This window comes from Oncorhynchus tshawytscha, linkage group LG19 (assembly GCF_018296145.1).
Source record: "Oncorhynchus tshawytscha isolate Ot180627B linkage group LG19, Otsh_v2.0, whole genome shotgun sequence".
Lineage (NCBI taxonomy): Eukaryota > Metazoa > Chordata > Actinopteri > Salmoniformes > Salmonidae > Oncorhynchus > Oncorhynchus tshawytscha.
The window spans coordinates 56,031,033-56,054,132 of record NC_056447.1 but is presented as its reverse complement, the minus strand read 5'-3'; the positions used below and the strand labels follow the sequence as shown (position 1 = coordinate 56,054,132).

General features: G+C 43.7%; 1 protein-coding gene across 3 annotated transcripts in view; it reads left to right on the top strand.

The window, feature by feature from the left end:
- LOC112235172 (anoctamin-5) overlaps positions 1 to 23,100 on the top strand; it is a 74,802-nt gene that overhangs the window by 24,517 nt on the left and 27,185 nt on the right. For 2 of the 3 annotated variants that reach the window (XM_042301933.1, XM_042301934.1), the window contains exons 3-7: positions 15,969 to 16,076; positions 21,490 to 21,558; positions 22,033 to 22,155; positions 22,407 to 22,568; positions 22,810 to 22,923. In XM_042301933.1, the coding sequence (XP_042157867.1) occupies positions 15,969 to 16,076; positions 21,490 to 21,558; positions 22,033 to 22,155; positions 22,407 to 22,568; positions 22,810 to 22,923 (576 nt within the window). Of the gene's footprint in view, positions 1 to 5,716; positions 6,039 to 15,968; positions 16,077 to 21,489; positions 21,559 to 22,032; positions 22,156 to 22,406; positions 22,569 to 22,809; positions 22,924 to 23,100 lie in introns of those variants that run through there. The other variant, XM_042301935.1, reaches the window with a different exon arrangement.

The window sequence follows — 23,100 nt, the reverse complement described above, 5'->3', positions numbered from 1 at the left end:
CCCCGTCCTATTAGACCACTGTACTGCATTCTAAACCCTTCCTATTAGACCACTGTACTGCATTCTAAACCCCTTCCTATTAGACCACTGTACTGCATTCTAAACCCTTCCTATTAGACCACTGCACTGCATTCTAAACCCCTTCCTATTAGACCACTGTACTGCATTCTAAACCCTTCCTATTAGACCACTGCACTGCATTCTAAACCCCTTCCTATTAGACCACTGTACTGCATTCTAAACCCTTCCTATTAGACCACTGCACTGCATTCTAAACCCCTTCCTATTAGACCACTGCACTGCATTCTAAAACATTTCCGTGTTTGACTCATACTTTACTTAAAGCTCCAATGCAGACATTTAAAAAAAAATCTCAATATCAAATCATGTCTGGGTAACAATTAAGTACCTTACTGTGATTGTTTGCAATGATCATAAATAGCTTCTTAGCATAGAGCAATTTCTCAAGCAAGAATTTTGCTGGGACTGTCTGGGAAGGATTTGAGTGTGCAGGGAAAAACTTGAAACTAGCTGTTATTGGCAGAGAGGTTTGGAACGCTCTTTCTTATTGGTCTATTAACTAATTCACCGTCCGGTGATGTCACAAGGCAGCCCAAAGCTCCATCCCACCAAAACAGGCTGTCATTTCAAACAGCTCTTAACACTAAAAGGACATTATCATCATCTTCACAATTTCAGTATTATTCCAACCTCATAGTGTGGACATATACAGTGCCTTGCGAAAGTATTCGGCCCCCTTGAACTTTGCGTCCTTTTGCCACATTTCAGGCTTCAAACATAAAAATATAAAACTGTATTTTTTTGTGAAGAATCAACAACAAGTGGGACACAATCATGAAGTGGAACGACATTTATTGGATATTTCAAACTTTTTTAACAAATCAAAAACTGAAAAATTGGGCGTGCAAAATTATTCAGGCAAATCACCTTTCTGACTGCGCTGGGCTTTTAATGTTATCTGCTCTAAGGGCACAGGGCGAGACCCAGATGCAGACACGAGAGGCCGATGGTTCGAGTCTCTGATATTTATTATAATCCAAGGGGCAGGAAAGAGAATGCTCGTGGACAGGCAAAAGATCATAACAAGGTCAGAGTCCAGGAGATACAGAGTGGCAGACAGGCTCGTGGTCAGGTCAGGCAGGCGGGTTCAGAGTCAAGGCAGGCTGGGGTCAAAACCGGGAAGACTAGCAAACAGAGATAAGGGAAAAAGCAGGAGCACGGCAAAAACACGCTGGTTGACTTGAGGAGACGAACTGGCAACAGATGAACAGGGAACACAGGAATAAGTACCCAGGGACTAATGGGGAAAACGGGAGACACCTGGAGGGGGGTGGAGACAATCACAAAGACAGTTGAAACAGATCAGGGCGTGACAATCTTGCTTTATGTGATAAATTCTTAAAATACCGTAGAAAGGGTTGTATAAAGTTGTAAATAAATTTAGATTTGATATTTCAGAGTGAGATTTTTTTCTAGTTAAGAAACCTATCACTTCAGAGTAGGTTTTGTACAGTCTTCCAATGAGCAGTATGGTTATCTAATAGCTTCTACACTTTTGGGAAAAAAGGAGCTATTTAGTACCGAAAAGGGTTCTTTGGCTGTCCCCATAAGAGATGCATTTGAAGAACCCTTTTCAGTTCCAGGTAAAAAACCAGTTGGGTTCCAAGTAAAAACCCGTTGGGTTCTAGGTATAATCATTTTGGGTTCCATGTAGAACCCTTTTCACAGAGGGTTCTACATGGAGCCCAAAATAGTTTAGTTCTACCTAGAACTACAAAAGGGTTCTACTTGGAACCAAAAAGGGTTACCCTATTGGGGACAACATAACAACCCTCTTGGAACCCTTGTTTCTAAGAGTGTGTGCGATCCAGTGGTTTCACTCATCTTTACAGGGAGTTAACATTAGGCCTACCGCTCATCATCTCATCAGAGGGAAAATTACATATCCTTACTACTTTGAAAAAAAAGAAAAGAGAACTGCCTTTTACCGTAATTCCTCACTAACCCTGTTTAACCTTCCCTGGTGCCTGAATTAGCTCCTCTAAGCATTTATCTGAGCTACCCACTAGTACAGCCCAGAGACCCATGACGGGGAGGCCCAGCCTATGTTATCCATGGCACCATGTTATCCACGGCAGGGAGGACGCTGGGAGGCTGCTGTCTTTGAGACCGAGACGTCGTTAGTTACACCAGCTCTCTCTCTCTCATTTCCAGTAATTATAGATTACACATATGGAATCCCTATGTGTGTTCTGTACACTGCAACCCTCCCCTCCACAGTCAGGGCGTGTTGGCATAGACCCATGGTCGACATCTGAATTAAATAGGATATATGTACAACATGGTGAAGTCTATATACAGTACAGTATAATATATTTACAACAGGGTGAAGTCTATATACAGAATAATATATTTACAACAGGGTGAAGTCTATATACAGTATAATATATTTACAACAGGGTGAAGTCTATATACAGTATAATATATTTACAACAGGGTGAAGTCTATATACAGAATAATATATTTACAACAGGGTGAAGTCTATATACAGTATAATATATGTACAACATGGTGAAGTCTATATACAGGACAGTATAATATATTTACAACAGGCTTGATTACCAACAACGACGAGACGGCCTACAGGGAGGAGGTGAGGGCCCTCGGAGTGTGGTGTCAGGAAAATAACCTCACACTCAACGTCAACAAAACTAAGGAGATGATTGTGGACTTCAGGAAACAGCAGAGGGAACACCCCCCTATCCACATCGATGGAACAGTAGTGGAGAGGGTAGCAAGTTTTAAGTTCCTCGGCATACACATCACAGACAAACTGAATTGGTCCACTCACACAGACAGCATCGTGAAGAAGGCGCAGCAGCGCCTCTTCAACCTCAGGAGGCTGAAGAAATTCGGCTTGTCACCAAAAGCACTCACAAACTTCTACAGATGCACAATCGAGAGCATCCTGGCGGGCTGTATCACCGCCTGGTACGGCAACTGCTCCGCCCTCAACCGTAAGGCTCTCCAGAGGGTAGTGAGGTCTGCACAACGCATCACCGGGGGCAAACTACCTGCCCTCCAGGACACCTACACCACCCGATGTTACAGGAAGGCCATAAAGATCATCAAGGACATCAACCACCCGAGCCACTGCCTGTTCACCCCGCTATCATCCAGAAGGCGAGGTCAGTACAGGTGCATCAAAGCTGGGACCGAGAGACTGAAAAACAGCTTCTATCTCAAGGCCATCAGACTGTTAAACAGCCACCACTAACATTGAGTGGCTGCTGCCAACACACTGACACTGACACTGACTCAACTCCAGCCACTTTAATAATGGGAATTGATGGGAAATGATGTAAATATATCACTAGCCACTTTAAACAATGCTACCTTATATAATGTTTACATACCCTACATTATTCATCTCATATGCATACGTTGATACTGTACTCTATATCATCGACTGCATCCTTATGTAATACATGTATCACTAGCCACTTTAACTATGCCACTTGGTTTACATACTTATCTCATATGTATATACTGTACTCGATATCATCTACTGTATCTTGCCTATGCTGCTCTGTACCATCACTCATTCATATATCCTTATGTACATATTCTTTATCCCCTTACACTGTGTATAAGACAGTAGTTTTGGAATTGTTAGTTAGATTACTTGTTGGTTATTACTGCATTGTCGGAACTAGAAGCACAAGCATTTCGCTACACTCGCATTAACATCTGCTAACCATGTGTATGTGACAAATAAATAAAATTTGAATTTTTAATTTGGTGAAGTCTATATACAGTATAATATATTTACAACATGGTGAAGACTATATACAGGACAGTATAATGTATTTTTGGTTCCGGGTAGAACTCTTTTGGGTACCATGTGTGTGAAAACTCTGGAACGGGTTCTACCTGGAACCAAAAAGGGTTCTTCAAAAGGTTCTCCTATGTGGACAGCCGAAGACGCCTTTTTTGTTCTGGGTAGAACCTTTTTGTCTGTACCATATTGATTTCCACCTTACAGATGTGCAAACATTGAAGGGTTAGTGCCAAGGGAAAAGTGAATATAGGGAACACATTGGTTTCTTCAGGAGTGTATGGTTTGTTGACTCTCCTCAGGGTTCATCTGTAGATTACATGACACATGGCCCAGTCAATTACAGAAACATCAGTCTGATGTTATCATGCTACGGCTGTCTGTCCTTTGTTCTCTGGTGTTGTTTTCAGGTCTTAAGGTTGTTTTGTATTGATTTGCTTGAACGATGAATAGCCATAGTGTTTGTGTTCATTGTGTACTATAGTGTCGGATATAGGCTCCTTGAATTGCTTTGTCAGCAACATGTATCTCTGAATGTTGTCAGACAGAGTTGTCAGTGAGTTCTAGGACCTCTAGGTTATTTTGCAGTGCTCAACGTGATTCAAGTTGTTTCTCTCCAAGAAAACAAAATGCCTTTCTGTTTTGATGCCCTGTTGGGATCCTCTGCTTTCTATCATCAGGGGAATGAAGTGAATGGATGTTTCATGTATAGATTTTTTATTTTTATGCATTGAGGAAATCAGAGAAGTCGCAATGCATTTGTCATACCTCTATACCCTCACAGTTCTGTATTCTCTTCATTCTCTACATTAAAGATGCTCCCTGACGTCTTAGCTACATTCTGCCCCTGTTATGACGTCACATCCTGGTGTTCTCCCCTGGTGTTGAAACAAAGAGCTGTTATTGGTCGACTTGTGTTGCACTGTATCAGACAGTGATTGCATGCCACTTCATCGACTGTGCAGTCCGGCATCAGCACATTGCTCTGACATGCACCGTCACCTGTGGCTCCAACTGTGGTAAATTCAATTGATTGGACATGATTTGGAAAGACACACAGCAATCAAGTTGAAGAAACATCTCAAGGATGATCAATGGAAACGGGATGCACCTGAGCTCAATTAGCGAGTCTCATAGCAAAGGGTCTGAATACTTATGTAAATAAGGTATTTTAGTTTATTCACTAGGGAGTATTGAGAGTATACTGATGAGGAAAAACATGTATTTAGTCCATTTTAGAATAAGGATGTAACGTAACAAAATGTGGAAAAAGGTGAAGGGGTCTTAATACTTTCTGAATGCACCGCATGTTGTGGTTAGCTGATATGTTAAATACCTATCCAGCCATTGTAAGATCTGACATGTGTCTACAATTGTAGTCTGGCAGGAGCTCAACCATTACATTAGTGGGTTACTGGCAGACATGAGGCTCTGCTGCTGATATGCTGACGTCATCTAGGAGCCTCCTCTGTCTCTCTCTCTCTCTCTCTCTCTCCCTCTCTCTCCCTCCTCTGCTCTCGCTCTCTCTCTCTCTCTCTCTCTGGCTCTCTGGCTCTCTCTCTCTCTCTCCTCTCTGGCTCTCTCTCTCGCTCTCTCCCTCCTCTGCTCTCTCTCTCTCTCTCTCTCTCTCTCTCTCTCTCTCTCTCCTCTCACTGGCTCTCTCTCTCTCTGTCTGTCTCTCTCTCTGTCTGTCTCTCTCTCTCTCTCCCTCCTCTGCTCTCTCTCTCTCTCTCTCTCTCTCTCTCTCCTCTCTCCTCTCACTGGCTCTCTCTCTCTCTGTCTCTCTCTCTCTCTGTCTGTCTCTCTCGCTCTCCCCCCTCTCTCTCCTTCTCTGCTCTCTCTCTCTCTCTCTCTCTCTCTCTCTCACTGGCTCTCTCTCTCCCCCTCCTCTCTCATCCCTCTTTCCTCTGGATGTCTGAGCGAGTGTGGGCTTGTCCTGGGCTGCAACTGGACTGGACGAAGCCCCTCTCCCCGCTGTGAACAAGGGAGTAAAGGAGAGAGGGAGTAGAGAGAGGAAATAAGTGAGTTAGGGGCTCGTCCGTCCGTGCACCCAGGGAAGAAGCAACCACTCTGGCTGTGTAAAAGGCCCTGCTGCCTTTCAGCTCATTGCAGACGTAGCGGGAGTCACAGCTGATGCTTGGCAGACATACTATTCGCAGAGAGGGCCATGGAAGAGGAGGTAAAGTGCTCTTCTAATCGAACACGCCCTCCCCCTTCGTAGCTACTGGTCAAACAGGACAGAACAATGTGTTTGTGAGAGGTTTGTGAGAGGTTTGTGAGAGGTCTAGGGTGTGGGGACTGCTATACCTATAGTGCTTGTTGTGATTGTTTTACTGCAGCTAGAGTCCTGTCTAGTTTATGTTGTAATCATTCAACTCCAGCTAATCCTGTCTGGTTGTTATGTTGTTATCATTCAACTCCAGCTAATCCTGTTTAGTTTTTATATTGTAATACTTCTACTTCAGCTAATCCTGTCTAGTTTTTGTTGTAATCATTCTACTGCAGCGAATCCTGTCTAGTTTTTTATGTTGTGATCACTCTACTGCACTGCAGCTAGAGTCCTGTCTAGTTTTATGTTGTGATCATTCTACTGCTGCTAGAGTCCTGTCTAGTTGTTATGTTGTGATTGTTCTACTACAGCTAGAGTCCTGTCTAGTTGTTTTCTTGTGATCATTCTACTGCAGCTAGAGTCCTGTCTAGTTGTTTTGTTGTGATCATTCTACTGCTGCTAGAGTCCTGTCTAGTTTTATGTTGTGATTGTTCTACTACAGCTAGAGTCCTGTCTAGTTGTTATGTTGTGATTGTTCTACTACAGCTAGAGTCCTGTCTAGTTGTTATGTTGTGATTGTTCTACTACAGCTAGAGTCCTGTCTAGTTGTTATGTTGTGATCATTCTACTGCTGCTAGAGTCCTGTCTAGTTGTTTTGTTGTGATCATTCTACTGCTGCTAGAGTCCTGTCTAGTTGTTTTGTTGTGATCATTCTACTGCTGCTAGAGTCCTGTCTAGTTGTTTATGTTGTGATCATTCTACTGCTGCTAGAGTCCTGTCTAGTTGTTATGTTGTGATCATTCTACTGCTGCTAGAGTCCTGTCTAGTTGTTTTGTTGTGATCATTCTACTGCTGCTAGAGTCCTGTCTAGTTGTTTTGTTGTGATCATTCTACTGCTGCTAGAGTCCTGTCTAGTTGTTATGTTGTGATCATTCTACTGCTGCTAGAGTCCTGTCTAGTTGTTATGTTGTGTGCATTCTACTGCAGTGAATCCTGTCTAGTTTTTATGTTGTGATCGTTTTACTGTAGCTAGAGTCCTGTCTAGTTTTTTTATGTTGTGATCATTCTACTGCAGCTAATCCTGTCTAGTGTTTTATGTTGTCTCATTCTACTGCAGCGAATCCTGTCTAGTGTTTACGTTGTGATCATTCTACTGCTGCTAATCCTGTCTGGTTGTTATGTTGTTATCATTCTACTGCAGTGAATCCTGTCTAGTTTTTTATGTGATCATTCTACTCCAGCTAATCCTGTCTGGTTGTTATGTTGTTATCATTCTACTGCAGTGAATCCTGTCTAGTTTTTTATGTTATCATTCTACTGCACTGCAGCTAGAGTCCTGTCTAGTTTTTATGTTGTGATCATTCTACTGCAGCTAATCCGGTCTAGTTGTTATGTTGTGATCATTCTACTACAGCTAGAGGCCTGTCTAGTTGTTATGTTGTGATCATTCTACTACAGCTAGAGTCCTGTCTAGTTTTTGTTGAGCATTCTCTCTGCAGCTAATCCTGTCCTGTTTTTTTATGTTGTGATCATTCTACTGCTGCTAGAGTCCTGTCTAGTTGTTATGTTGTGATCATTCTACTGCTGCTAGAGTCCTGTCTAGTTGTTTTGTTGTGATCATTCTACTACAGCTAGAGTCCTGTCTAGTTTTTGTTGAGCATTCTCTCTGCAGCTAATCCTGTCCTGTTTTTTTATGTTGTGATCATTCTACTGTAGCTAGAGTCCTGTCTAGTTTTATGATGTGCTAATACTACTGCAGTTAGAGTCCTGTCTCATTTTTTTTAGGGGTAAGGGGGTACAGAGAGTGGGACTGGACCTAGTGTGTTTGGGGGACGACTACGCCCAGTGTTTTATGTTGTGTTAATTCTAAGAGCAGCTATGGTCCAGACAGCTACTGTAGCAATGTCAGCTAGGCCGGTTCTAGAATATGCGGGGTGCAGTTAGTTATTTATAGGTATATGAACAGCTGTAGCAGCAATGAACAGGGAACAGGTCTCTTTCTCAACATGGCTTCGTGTGTGTGTGTGTGTGTGTGTGTGTGTGTGTGTGTGTGTGTGTGTGTGTGTGTGTGTGTGTGTGTGTGTGCGTGTGTGTCAGACAGTGGAAAGTACACAGACCCCAGTTGTTACAAGGGATATGGGGGTTGGGGGGGACGGGTGAAGTAAGAATCCCAATCATGCATTTAAAATGAATGGGAAGAGCTGCAGGCTTTACTGGGCTGGCCACTAAACCTAACCGGTGGTTCATTTGTCCCATGACAGTGTTCCAAAAAAAAAAACTGCTCCGGTTTCTAAATAACAAAAATACATCTGTAGAGATTAAATCAAATGTTATTCATCAACATGCTTGGTAAACAACGGGTGTGGACTAACCGTGAGATATGTAACTAGGAATAAAGAAGGTAAACAGTAGCAGTAAGCGTATGTGATGAGTCAGAGCAGCTTACAGATCACTGTACCTGTACACAGCCCATCTGTAAATAGCCCACCCGACTACCTCATCCCCATATTATTACTTACCCTCTTTCTCTTTTGCACCCCAGTATCTCTACTTGCACATCATCATCTGCACATCTATCACTCCAGTATTAATGCTAAATTGTAATTATTTTCACCTCTATGGCCTATTTATTGCCTTTACCTCCCTACTCTTCTACATGTACACTGTACATTCTATGTACATTTCTATGTTTCTTTTCTATTGTGTTATTGACTGTATGTTTGTTTACTCCATGTGTAACTCTGTGTTGTTGTTTTTTGTCGCACTGCTTTGCTTTATCTTGGCCAGGTCGCGGGTTGTAAATGAGAACTTGTTCTCAACTAGCCTACCTGGTTAAATAAACGTGAAATAAAATAAATAAATAAAAATTTGTCAAAGAAAGGTTAGTGCAAAAAGGGTCAATACAGGTAGTCTGTGTAACTACCCTCAAATTAAAGCTGACAGTTTGCACTTTAACCTCATAGTGAATGTATCATTTCAAGTCCAAAGTGCAGAGCCAAAACAACAAAAAATGTGTCACCTTCCCAATACTTTTGGAGCTCACAATAGGTAGGGAAATAGTAACTAGGCAACAAGATAGACAATAAACAGTAATAGCAGCGTATGTGATGAGTCAAAATAACAAGGCCAACATCCCAGTTATTGGCAAGAGGAAGAGACGCAGCTACAACATAACATGATTACAACATAACAACTAGACAGGCAAACAGGAAACCGCTCACCCAGAGGCGGCACTCCTAGTGGCCGGAGACTTTAATGCAGGGAAACTTAAATCAGTTCTACCAAATCTCTATCAACGTGTTAAATGTTAAATGGGCAACCAGAGGAAAAACAATTATAGATCACCTGTACTCCACACACAGAGAGAAGTGTACAAAGCTCTCCCTCGCCCTCCATTTGGTAATTCTGACCACAATCCTATCCTCCTGATTCCTGCTTACAAGCTCAAATTAAAGCAGGAAGCACCAGTGAATAAAAGCTCTCTGTCAATAAAAAAAGTGGTCAGATGAAGCAGATGCTAAACTACAGGACTGTTTTATGATTATTGATTAAAATTACAATATTTATTTGCGTACCTCATTCTACCCTGTTAAGCCAACCAATCTCGCCCCATAAAAATGGTGAATTTATCCTTATATTCAACCTGGTCTTCATACCAAATGTAACATATCGTGCTAAATGGAGTGTTTTGCTAGCACAGACTGGAATATGTTCCGGGATTCCTCCGATGGCATTGAGAAGTACACCACATCAGTCACTGGCTTCATCAATAAGTGCATCGAGGACGTCGTCCCCACAGTGACTGTACGTACATACCCCAACCAGAAGCCATGGGCTACAGGCAACATTCGCACTGAGCTAAAGGGTAGAGCTGCCGCTTTCAAGGTGCGGGACTCTAACCCGGAAACTTATAAGAAATCCTGCACCATTGAGATCCAGTTGCAGAAGGAGTTGTTCAGTCCCAGGGTCCTTAGCTTCGAGATGAGCTTGGAGGGAACTATGGTGTTGAAGTCTGAGCTGTAGTCAATGTACAACATTCTCACTTAGGTGTTCCTTTTGTCCAAGTGGGAAAGAGCAGTGTGGAGTGCAATGGAGATTGCATCGTCTGTGGATCAGTTGGGGCGGTATGCAAATTGCAGTGGGTCAAGGGTGTCTGGGATGATGTTGTTGATGTGATGCCATGACCAGCCTTTTAAACCATTCATGGCTACAGATGTGAGTGCTACTGGGTGATAGTCATTTAGGTTACCTTGTTGTTCTTGGGCACAGGGACTATGGTGGTCTGCTTGACAAGGACAGCCTGATCTCTGATCTATATATTGGAACGTGCAGTAACTTTTTGTAAATCTAGCCTTGTCCCAGAACTGTTTGTGCTGTCTTGCCAAATAGACTGGGACAAGTTCTGGGACAAGGCTAGATTTACAAAAACTACAGCACTGTTTTAATTATTATAGATTAGGTTTACCATGCCCAGTACCCGCTTCATTCTGAAAATGGATATGCTACTAGACTCAACCTGCTATTGGTCTACCATGCCCAGTACCTGCTTCATTCTGAGTGATATGCTAACTAGACTGTTGCTATTGGTCTACCATGCCCAGTACCTCGCTTCATTCTGAGTGATATGCTAACTAGACTGTTGCTATTGGTCTACCATGCCCAGTACCTCACTTCATTCTGAGTGATATGCTAACTAGACTGTTGCTATTGGTCTACCATGCCCAGTACCTCACTTCATTCTGAGTGATATGTTAACTAGACTGTTGCTATTGGCCTACCATGCCCAGTACCGCTTCATTCTGAGTGATATGCTAACTAGACTGTTGCTATTGGCCTACCATGCCCAGTACCTCACTTCATTCTGAGTGATATGCTAACTAGACTGTTGCTATTGGCCTAGTCATGACAGTAGCTTCATTCTGAGTGATATGCTAACTAGACTGTTGCTATTGGCCTACCATGCCCAGTACCTTGCTTCATTTTGAGTGGATATGCTAACTAGACTGTTGCTGATTGGCCTACCATGCCCAGTACCATTCATGGCTTCATTCTGAGTGATATGCCTAGACTGTTGCTATTGGCCTACCATGCCCAGTACCTCACTTCATTCTGAGTGATATGCTAACTAGACTGTTGCTATTGGCCTACCATGACAGTACCTGCTCATTCTGCTTCATTCTGAGTGATATGCTAACTAGACTGTTGCTATTGGCCTACCATGCCCAGTACCTTGCTTCATTCTGAGTGATATGCTAACTAGACTGTTGCTATTGGTCTACCATGCCAGTACCTCGCTTCATTCTGAGTGATATGCTAACTAGACTGTTGCTATTGGCCTACCATGCCAGTACCTTGCTTCATTCTGAGTGATATGCTAACTAGACTGTTGCTATTGGCCTACCATGCCCAGTACCTCGCTTCATTCTGAGTGATATGCTAACTAGACTGTTGCTATTGGCCTACCATGCCCAGTACCTCACTTCATTCTGGGTGATATGCTAACTAGACTGTTGCTATTGGCCTACCATGCCCAGTACCTTGCTTCATTCTGAGGGATATGCTAACTAGACTGTTGCTATTGGCCTACCATGCCCAGTACCTTGCTTCATTCTGAGTGATATGCTAACTAGACTGTTGCTATTGGCCTAACATGCCCAGTACCTCGCTTCATTCTGAGTGATATGCTAACTAGACTGTTGCTATTGGCCTACCATGCCCAGTACCTCGCTTCATTCTGAGTGATATGCTAACTAGACTGTTGCTATTGGTCTACCATGCCCAGTACCTCGCTTCATTCTGAGTGATATGCTAACTAGACTGTTGCTATTGGCCTACCATGCCCAGTACCTTGCTTCATTCTGAGGATATGCTAACTAGACTGTTGCTATTGGTCTACCATGCCCAGTACCTCGCTTCATTCTGAGTGATATGCTAACTAGACTGTTGCTATTGGTCTACCATGCCCAGTACCTCGCTTCATTCTGAGTGATATGCTAACTAGACTGTTGCTATTGGTCTACCATGCCCAGTACCTCGCTTCATTCTGAGTGATATGCTAACTAGACTGTTGCTATTGGTCTACCATGCCCAGTACCTCGCTTCATTCTGAGTGATATGCTAACTAGACTGTTGCTATTGGTCTACCATGCCCAGTACCTTGCTTCATTCTGAGTGATATGCTAACTAGACTGTTGCTATTGAAACAGAAACAATCAGTCAGTAGCAAAGCCAGACAGTCATGGAACTTCACTTTGTTGTTTTCTTTTGCTGTTCAGTAGTCAGTCTTGTCTTGTTGACATTTAATTGAGATCTCTCTCCAGTTAACCATGGCCTCTAATCAAGACAGAAGTCCTTGAGACCCAGACCAACACATAACGAGAGGTTGGGACTATAAAATGAGTTAACGTGCATGGCGACATTTTGAGGTTACTGTCACTATAAATGCCTTCAACCAGTGTGTTCCCAGGTGGCAATTTTTTATATAAATAAACACGATTTTTTCATTGTATTCCCGAACTTTGCTGTGCTTTTAAATGGTTGAAAGCGCAATGATTGGGGGTGTGCCGACATGGCCATACTGGTATTCATAATCGTTTCCAGAAATTGACAGTTTCACATTCTCACTGCTAAAAAAAAGCTGCAGATTAGGAGCCGTGTGCGGAGTGTTGTCTGTGTGTCCTCAATTTGCAGCGGGCAGCGAAGTTTGTTGTCACTCAGTCAGAGGTTTCATATGTTTTCCCTACCGTTTGCCCCACTTGTTAGATATTATGCACATTGATCGCTTGATAACAAACATCCTCACCTTGTGATTTATCTTACTAGCAGGCAGCAGCAATCTAAATGATCAGACTGAAAACATGCGAGGAAAAGTGATCGTAATGATGAAGCGAGTGGACAGAGAAATACACCTTCACTCTATCCAATCAGAGCGGCAGGATCAACGGACAACCCGCCCATCTCTTTACAGACAGGCAAACTAGCCAGTTAAGTTACCTAGTCCACGTAGAACCTCGCACATGACTGACTCAAAGACAGTACAATACGCTTTAGAAACTCTGGGACTGACTGACGTGAGAAAGATGCTTGCTGGTACCCGAAAATAACTTATTTTTTAATTTATTTTTACGATCACAGATAATTACAAAATATACTCGGATCTTACGCGTATCCAAAAAATGTACCCATATCCGTTGCGATTATCATTTTGTCCGACTACTCGGCACACCCCTAGCACCCCTAGCAGTTATAGACATTTCGGTGAACTAAAACCAACAATCAGATGCTATTTTTTCCATTGGAATTTTGTTGTTTTTAAGATGGTTGAAAGCATAGTGACAAAACATAGGAAATTCAACTAACTTTTGGCTCTCTTTATGAGTGGGTGCATAGAGTTTGTAATCTCAACCAAATATTATCCACGTTGAAATGACATGGTGTGCCCAGTGGGAATGCTTTGTGTGCCGCCTTGGACAGAGGCTACTGTAATCTGTTAACTAACCAGAGATAGAGTCAAGACCGATGTCCTTGAGACACAAGCCCAACCTATAATCATGACAGAAGTCTTTAAGATCCAGACTAAGACCCAACCTTTCAAGACCTAACCTCTCGTGGACATACTACGTAAACAAATTCTGTACGATTTTATTTCTGGGTTAACCGAGATTACTGAAGACCCAGGCCATGACTCAGTGTATTAAAATAATGACCAAACCATGACTCAGTGTATTAAGATAATGACCAGACCATGACTCAGTGTATTAAAATAATGACCAGACCATGACTCAGTGTATTAAGATAATGACCAGACCATGACTCAGTGTATTAAGATAATGACCAGACCATGACTCAGTGTATTAAGATAATGACCAGGCCATGATTCAGTGTATTAAGATAATGACCAGACCATGACTCAGTGTATTACAATAATGACCAGACCATGACTCAGTGTATTAAGATAATGACCAGACCAAAATCAATGTTTTAAGATCATGACCAGACCATGACTCAGTGTATTAAAATAATGACCAGACCATGACTCAGTGTATTAAGATAATGACCAGACCATGACTCAGTGTATTAAGATAATGACCAGACCATGACTCAGTGTATTAAAATAATGACCAGACCATGACTCAGTGTATTAAAATAATGACCAGACCATGACTCAGTGTATTAAAATAATGACCAGACCATGACTCAGTGTATTAAGATAATGACCAGACCATGACTCAGTGTATTAAGATAATGACCAGACCATGACTCAGTGTATTAAGATAATGACCAGACCATGACTCAGTGTATTAAGATAATGACCAAACCATGACTCAGTGTATTAAGATAATGACCAGACCATGACTCAGTGTATTAAGATAATGACCAGACCATGACTCAGTGTATTAAGATAATGACCAGACCATGACTCAGTGTATTAAGATAATGACCAGACCATGACTCAGTGTATTAAAATAATGACCAGACCATGACTCAGTGTATTAAAATAATGACCAAACCATGACTCAGTGTATTACAATAATGACCAGACCATGACTCAGTGTATTAAGATAATGACCAGACCATGACTCAGTGTATTAAAATAATGACCAGACCATGACTCAGTGTATTAAAATTGACCAGAATGACTCAATGATAATGACCAGACCATGACTCAGTGTATTAAAATAATGACCAGACCATGACTCAGTGTATTAAAATAATGACCAGACCATGACTCAGTGTATTACAATAATGACCAGACCATGACTCAGTGTATTAAAATAATGACCAGACCATGACTCAGTGTATTAAAATAATGACCAGACCATGACTCAGTGTATTAAAATAATGACCAAACCATGACTCAGTGTATTAAAATAATGACCAGACCATGACTCAGTGTATTAAAATAATGACCAGACCATGACTCAGTGTATTACAATAATGACCAGACCATGACTCAGTGTATTAAGATAATGACCAGACCATGACTCAGTGTATTAAAATAATGACCAGACCATGACTCAGTGTATTAAAATAATGACCAAACCATGACTCAGTGTATTAAAATAATGACCAAACCATGGTCAGTTCTAATGTGGATAAAACAAGATTCAGACCTCCTGATAAGCTCAACGTAACTATGCTTAATGGAACATAGAACATTTCAGCCGTGGTTGAATTGCGTTGCTCCTGCTACTTGCATGTCCTCATCATCCGGCTCCGTTTCTGCAGGGGCGGTAATACTGTGATGCTGTGTGTGATTCTTCATCTTAGTTCCATGTATCTTGTTACAGTGACGGTATTGATTTGCAGGGGTGTTGCTGTGCTGTGGATAGCACGGTTCAGAGGTCTGGCTTTTTCCAATAATGTGTTCAGCTGTGGTTCTACCTTGAAACGCCTGTGTAGAGAGATACTCAAACTTTGAAGTTGGAGTGAACTGAAGGCTGTTTGCATTTCAAGGCATCCAAGGCTTTCCTGTGTGGTGGTGTACTTCATGGACCATTTTGCCAGACAGAGACTCCATTTACATAGCTATTTATTCCAGTTCTAGGCTTAATCTATGTCTGGGAAACGGGCCCTATATCTGGGAATGTCAGCTGACTGTGTTTGTGTGTTGACTGTGTATTGGTGTCTGTTGACTGTGGTTGACTGTGTGTTGACTGTGTATTGGTGTGTGTTGACTGTGTATTGGTGTGTGTTGACTGTGGTTGACTGTGGTTGACTGTGTGTTGACTGTGTATTGGTGTGTGTTGACTGTGTATTGGTGTGTATTGACTGTGGTTGACTGTGTGTTGACGGTGTGTTGACTGTTTGTCTGTGTGTGTGTTGTCTGTCTCCTCCCAGGTTGACAAGCATCAGCAGAGTAAGGACTCTGTGTTCTTCCGGGATGGAAAGAGGAGGATTGACTTCGTCCTGTCCTATGTGGATGACCGAGACGGAGAGAGGAAACAGGTCAAATACAACCTTCAGAAACACACCTCACTATCAACTACACTTCCTTCTACTGCAAATAGTTGTCAAGTGCATTGTCATCGCAGGGGTTTCATTGTAATTCTCAGTGATACTTAATAATACTGGTTTCTGGGCATAGGACACCGCCTGGGTAAAACCTGACTGAATGCTCCATTCCGTTGTGAGTTCAGAGTTCGTTCTGGTTTAATCCGGCTACATGGCTCTGTAGTTGGTAATACTACAATAATACAGGGTGAATAAGATGTATGAACATAATTCAGGATGCTGTAATACATAGCACTCTTCCTTCACTTGACTCACTTCACTTGGCTCACCTCACTTCACTTTACTTGACTCACTTCACTTGACTCACTTTACTTGACTCACTTCACTTGACTCACTTTACTTGACTCACTTCACTTTACTTGACTCACCTTACTTGACTCACTTTACTTGACTCACTTCACTTGACTCACTTTACTTGACTCACTTCACTTGACTCACTTTACTTGACTCACTTCACTTTACTTGACTCACCTTACTTGACTCACTTTACTTGACTCACTTCACTTTACTTGACTCACCTTACTTGACTCACTTTACTTGACTCACTTCACTTTACTTGACTCACCTTACTTGACTCACTTTACTTGACACACTTCACTTTACTTGACTCACCTTACTTGACTCACTTCACTTGACTCACCTCACTTGTCAGCACCAGCTAGGTACGTCTCTTGCCAAGCTGTTCATAATAGCAAGCACTGACTGTTGATAGTGTTCATATTTCAGAAATAAGCTACATGACACAAATACCTTGAAACAAGATGAAGCATTTAAGCTAAGCTAAGCTAAGCTACAGTACCTATAATTCCTCATTCCTAGCCAGTGACTGAGCCCCATGGAATGGAATGTCCTTATCATCTGCCTCCTGCTTTGAGTTAGCCTTGAATTGACCCTTAGTCTCCTTGGTAACTTTGTTATTTAAGTATATTTGAGTACTATTTGCATGCTGTGTGGGAGAAGTAGCCATTTTGGGGTGAAGCTTCCTGTACACAAAGTCCACATGATAAAGTGGTGTATAATGATATACAGTGCATTCGGAAAGTATTCAGACCCCTTGATTTTGTTATATTACATCCTTATTCTAAAATTGATCAAATAGTATTTTTTCCCTCATCAATCTACACACAATGCCCCATAATGAAAAAGCAAAAACTTTTTTTGAAATTTTAGCAAATGTATAAAAAAACAAACAGAAATATCACATTTAGTATTGAGACACTTTACTTAGTGCTTTGTTGAAGCACCTTTAGCAGTGATTACAGCATAGAGTCTTCTTGGGTTTGACGCTACAAGCTTGGCACACCTGTATTTGGGGAATTTCTCCCATTCTACTCTGCAGATTCTCTCAAGCTCCGTCAGGTTGGATGGGGAGCGTTGCTGCGCAGCTATGTTCAGGTGTCTCCAGCGACGTTTGACCGGGCTCTAGTCCGGGCTCTGCCACTCAAGGACATTCAGAGACTTGTCCCGAAGCCACTCATGTGTTGTCTTGGCTGTGTACTTAGGGTCGTTGTCCTGTTGGAAGGTGAATCTTCGCCCCAGTCTGAGATCCTGAGCACTCTGGAGCAGGTTTTCATCAAGGATCTCTCTGTACTTTGCTTCGTTCATCTTTCCCTAGATTCTGACTAGTCTCCCAGTCCCTGCCACTGAAAAACATCCCCACAGCATGATGCTGCCACCACCATGCTTCACCGTAGGGATGGTGTCAGGTTTCCTCCAGACATGACGCTTGGCATTCAGGCCAAAGGGTTCAATCTTGTTTCTCATGGTCTGAGAGTCCTTTGGGTGCCTTTTTAGCAAATAAAGCAGGCTGTCATGTGCCTTTTACTGAGGAGGGGCTACTGTCTGGCCACTCTATCATAAAGGCCTGATTGGTGGAGTGCTGCAAAAAGCTCTGTCAGAGTGACCATCGGGTTCTTGGTTACCTCCCTGACCAAGGCCCTTATCCTCTGATTGCTCAGTTTGGATGGGCAGCCTGCTCTAGGAAAAGTTTTGGTGGTTCCAAACTTCTTCATTTAATAATTATAGAGGCCACTGTGTTCTTGAGGACCTTCAATGCTGCAGAAATATTTTGGTACCCTTCCCCAGATCTGTGCCTCGACATAATCTTGTCTCGGGAACTCTACGGACAATTCCTTCAACCTCATGGCTTGGTTTTTGCTCTGACATACACTGTCAACTGTGGGACCTTATATAGACAGGTGTGTGCCTTTCCAAACCATGTCCAATCAAATGAATTGACCACAGGTGTAGTCCAATCAAGTTGTAGAAACATCTCAACGTTGATCAATGGAAACAGGGTTGATTTCGAGTCTAAATTTCGATTCTCATAGCGAAGGGTCTGAATAATGATGTATATAATGTATTTGTTTTTTATTTTGAATACATTTGCAAATATTTCTAAAACGTGTAGCTGGTTCTAGTAAGCATGATGATCAGACGGTTTATAGAGAGGGTCTTCTGGGAGGGGAGCAACCAATGGCTGGGTCTTCTGTGAGGGGAGCAACCAATGGGTGGCTCTTCTGGGAGGGGCGCAACCAATGGGTGGGTCTTCTGGGAGGGGAGCAACCCATGGCTGGGTCTTCTGGGAGGGGAGCAACCAATGGCTGGGTCTTCTGGGAGGGGAAAGGCCTTTTATAAACCTATCAAATGTTCCATGTTGGGGTAATGGGATGGGGAGACATGTTGGGGTAATGGGATGGGGAGTAGGGAGACATGTTGGGGTAATGGGATGGGGAGTAGGGTGACATGTTGGGGTAATGGGAGTAGGGAGACATGATGGGGTAATGGGAGTAGGGAGACATGATGGGGTAATGGGAGTAGGGAGTCAAGATGGGATAATGGGATGGGGAGTAGGGAGACATGTTGGGGTAATGGGAGTAGGGAGACATGATGGGGTAATGGGAGTAGGGAGACATGATGGGGTAATGGGATGGGGAGTAGGGAGACATGTTGGGGTAATGGGATGGGGAGTAGGGAGACATGTTGGGGTAATGGGATGGGGGGGAGTAGGGAGACATGTTGGGGTAATGGGATGGGGAGTAGGGAGACATGTTGGGGTAATGGGATGGGGAGTAGGGAGACATGTTGGGGTAATGGGATGGGGAGTAGGGAGACATGTTGGGGTAATGGGATGGGGAGTAGGGAGACATGTTGGGGTAAATGGGATGGGGAGTGTTGGGGAGACATTTTGGGGTAATGGGATGGGGAGTAGGGAGACATGTTGGGGAGTAGGGGGACATGTTGGGGTAATGGGATGGGGAGTAGGGAGACATGTTGGGGAGTAGGGGGACATGTTGGGGTAATGGGATGGGGAGTAGGGAGACATGTTGGGGTAATGGGATGGGGAGTAGGGAGACATGTTGGGGTAATGGGATGGGGAGTAGGGAGATATGTTGGGGTAATGAGATGGGGAGTAGGGAGACATTTTGGGGTAATGGGATGGGGAGACATGTTGGGGTAATGGGATGGGGAGTAGGGAGACATGTTGGGGTAATGGGAGTAGGGAGACATTTTGGGGTAATGGGATGGGGAGACATGATGGGGTAATGGGATGGGGAGTAGGGAGACATGTTGGGGTAATGGGATGGGGAGTAGGGAGACATGATGGGGTAATGGGAGTAGGGAGACATGTTGGGGTAATGGGAGTAGGGAGACATGATGGGGTAATGGGAGTAGGGAGACATGTTGGGGTAATGGGATGGGGAGTAGGGAGACATTTTGGGGTAATGGGATGGGGAGACATGTTGGGGTAATGGGATGGGGAGTAGGGAGACATGTTGGGGTAATGGGATGGGGAGTAGGGAGACATGTGGGAAGTAGGGAGACATGGGTAATGGGATGGGGAGTAGGGAGACATGTTGGGGTAATGGGATGGGGAGTAGGGAGACATGTTGGGGTAATGGGATGGGGAGTAGGGGGACATGTTGGGGTAATGGGATGGGGAGTAGGGAGACATGTTGGGGAGTAGGGGGACATGTTGGGGTAATGGGATGGGGAGTAGGGAGACATGTTGGGGTAATGGGATGGGGAGTAGGGAGACATGTTGGGGTAATGGGATGGGGAGTAGGGAGACATGTTGGGGAGTAGGGAGACATGTTGGGGTAATGGGATGGGGAGTAGGGAGACATGTTGGGGAGTAGGGGACATGTTGGGGTAATGGGATGGGGAGTAGGGAGACATGTTGGGGAGTAGGGGGACATGTTGGGGTAATGGGATGGGGAGTAGGGAGACATGATGGGGTAATGGGAGTAGGGAGACATGATGGGGTAATGGGAGTAGGGAGACATGATGGTGTAATGGGAGTAGGGAGACATGTTGGGGTAATGGGAGTAGGGAGACATTTTGGGGTAATGGGATGGGGAGACATGACGGGGTAATGGGATGGGGAGTAGGGAGACATGTTGGGGTAATGGGATGGGGAGTAGGGAGACATGATGGGGTAATGGGAGTAGGGAGACATGTTGGGGTAATGGGAGTAGGGAGACATGATGGGGTAATGGGAGTAGGGAGACATGTTGGGGTAATGGGAGTAGGGAGACATGTTGGGGTAATGGGATGGGGAGACATGTTGGGGTAATGGGATGGGGAGACATGTTGGGGTAATGGGATGGGGAGTAGGGAGACATGTTGGGGTAATGGGAATAGGGAGACATGTTGGGGTAATGGGTTGGGAGTAGGGAGACATGATGGGGTAATGGGAGTAGGGAGACATGTTTGGGTAATGGGTTGGGGAGTAGGGAGACATGTTGGGGTATCCTCTCATATCGTCTCTCCTCTCCTATCCTATCGTCTCTCCTATCCTATCCTATCATCTCTCCTCTCCTATCCTATCCTCTCTCCTCTCCTATTGTCTCTCCTCTCCTCTCATATCCTCTCTCCTATCCTATCATCTCTCCTCTCCTATCCGCTCTCCTCTCATATCCTCTCTCCTCTCCTATCGTCTCTCCTCTCCTATCCTCTCTCCTCTCCTATCGTCTCTCCTCTCCTATCGTCTCTCCTCTCATATCCTCTCTCCTCTCCTATCGTCTCTCCTCTCCTCTCTTCCCCTCTATGCTCCTCTCTCCTCTCCTATCGTCTCTCCTCTCCTCTCTTCCCCTCTATGCTCCTCTCTCCTCTCCTATCGTCTCTCCTCTCATATCCTCTCTCCTCTCCTATCGTCTCTCCTCTCATATCCTCTCTCCTCTCCTATCGTCTCTCCTCTCCTCTCTTCCCCTCTATGCTCCTCTCTCCTCTCCTATCGTCTCTCCTCTCATATCCTCTCTCCTCTCCTATCGTCTCTCCTCTCCTCTCTTCCCCTCTATGCTCCTCTCTCCTCTTCTCTTTTCTTCCTTCTATGTTGTGTCAACAGGAGAGGCGGAGGGAGTATGAGGCTAACCTACAGAAAGCAGGGCTGGAGCTGGAGACAGAGGATAAATTGGTAAGATTCCTGCCCTGAAGGTTTATCTGATTACATCTAACCAAGTTCTGGTGAATAAATAGCCTGGTCCCAGATATGTCTGTGTTGCTAACACCATCGGACCAGAGGAGTTAGCAACGCCGCATAAACAGATCTGAGACCAGGCTAGTGAATGAATATAGGTCTGAAACAAGAGATTTTTAGTATACAGGGACATGCTGTCCTGGCAGTGTTTTTGTACAGGGGGATGCCATTACTCTTTCTCACCACTGGGGGGAGAGATAGATCAATAGAAATACTCTGGTTTATCAACTTTATAACGCAGTACAGGAAAATGGTTTGTTTGTGGTGGTGGAGGTGAACTTAAGTAGCTAAACTTGGCTATTGGTTAAATAATTGACAGGCTGTGTCTGTTTGCCTGTCCATCTTCCTGTCTGTCCATCCATCTCCACATCTATCTATCTCTCCATCACTCCATCTCTCTCCTCCAATCAGGTGTCAGATGACAGGAAGACGTACTTTGTGAAGATCCACGCTCCATGGGAGGTTCTGGCCACCTACGCCGATGTCCTCAAGATCAAGGTTCCCTTCAAGGAAAACGACATCCCCGTTCACCAGGTACAGTGGCCAGGTAGCCTAGCGGTTAGCGAGGCGGGCCAAGCAAAACGGATTGGTTCCAATACCAGAACTGAAAGAAAATATCTGGCCAGTCTTTGGACTGTAGGTTAAAACGGTAGCCTGATCCCAGATCTGTTTGTGTTCATGCCAACTACATTGTTGTCATTGTCATCCGGAAACATGTTTGTGGTGACAAGGAGTTGGCAGGACGGCAGTGAAGTATTGTTTTTCTTCATATGTTCTTCATCCAGGACATTCCCATGGACTGGCTGTTCACTCCTTTCCGTCTACCGGACCACATTATGAATCCTGAACCTGACTATTTCACCTCACCTTTCAACAAGGGAAAGATTGACTTCTTCCTCATCGATGACAAGGAGACATTCTTCCCTCCTTCCGTCCGAAACAGGATAGTAAGTAGGCCAACGTAAAGGGTTTTTTGTATAAGAGAATCAAAGGAGAAGAATTGACTTCTCTTCTGACTTCTCGCTTCACGGTTTCTTCCTGGCTGTGAAGCAACCGTCGATGTAAAAATGGCTTTATAAATTAATTTGGAATGTAGTCATGGCAGTATAGTGACTTGTAGAATAGACAGTCCTCTATTTGTAGAAGTGTGAATCTCTATATATGTATTGCTCTCTCTCCTCCCTCCAGGTGTACTACATCTTAGCCCGTTGTCCCTACCACAAGACGGACAGAGAGGACAAGAAGGGCATCAAGCGCCTGCTCAACAACGGCACCTATGGGTCGGCCTTCCCACTACATGATGTAAGAGGCTAACAGTGACCAGGGTCAATTCCGTTTTAAATTCCTGTCAATTTAGGATGGAAACTGAAATTACAATTACAATTTAGGACGTACACTGAAATTACAATTACAATTTAGGACGTACACTGAAATTACAATTACAATTTAGGACGGAAACTGAAATTACAATTACAATTT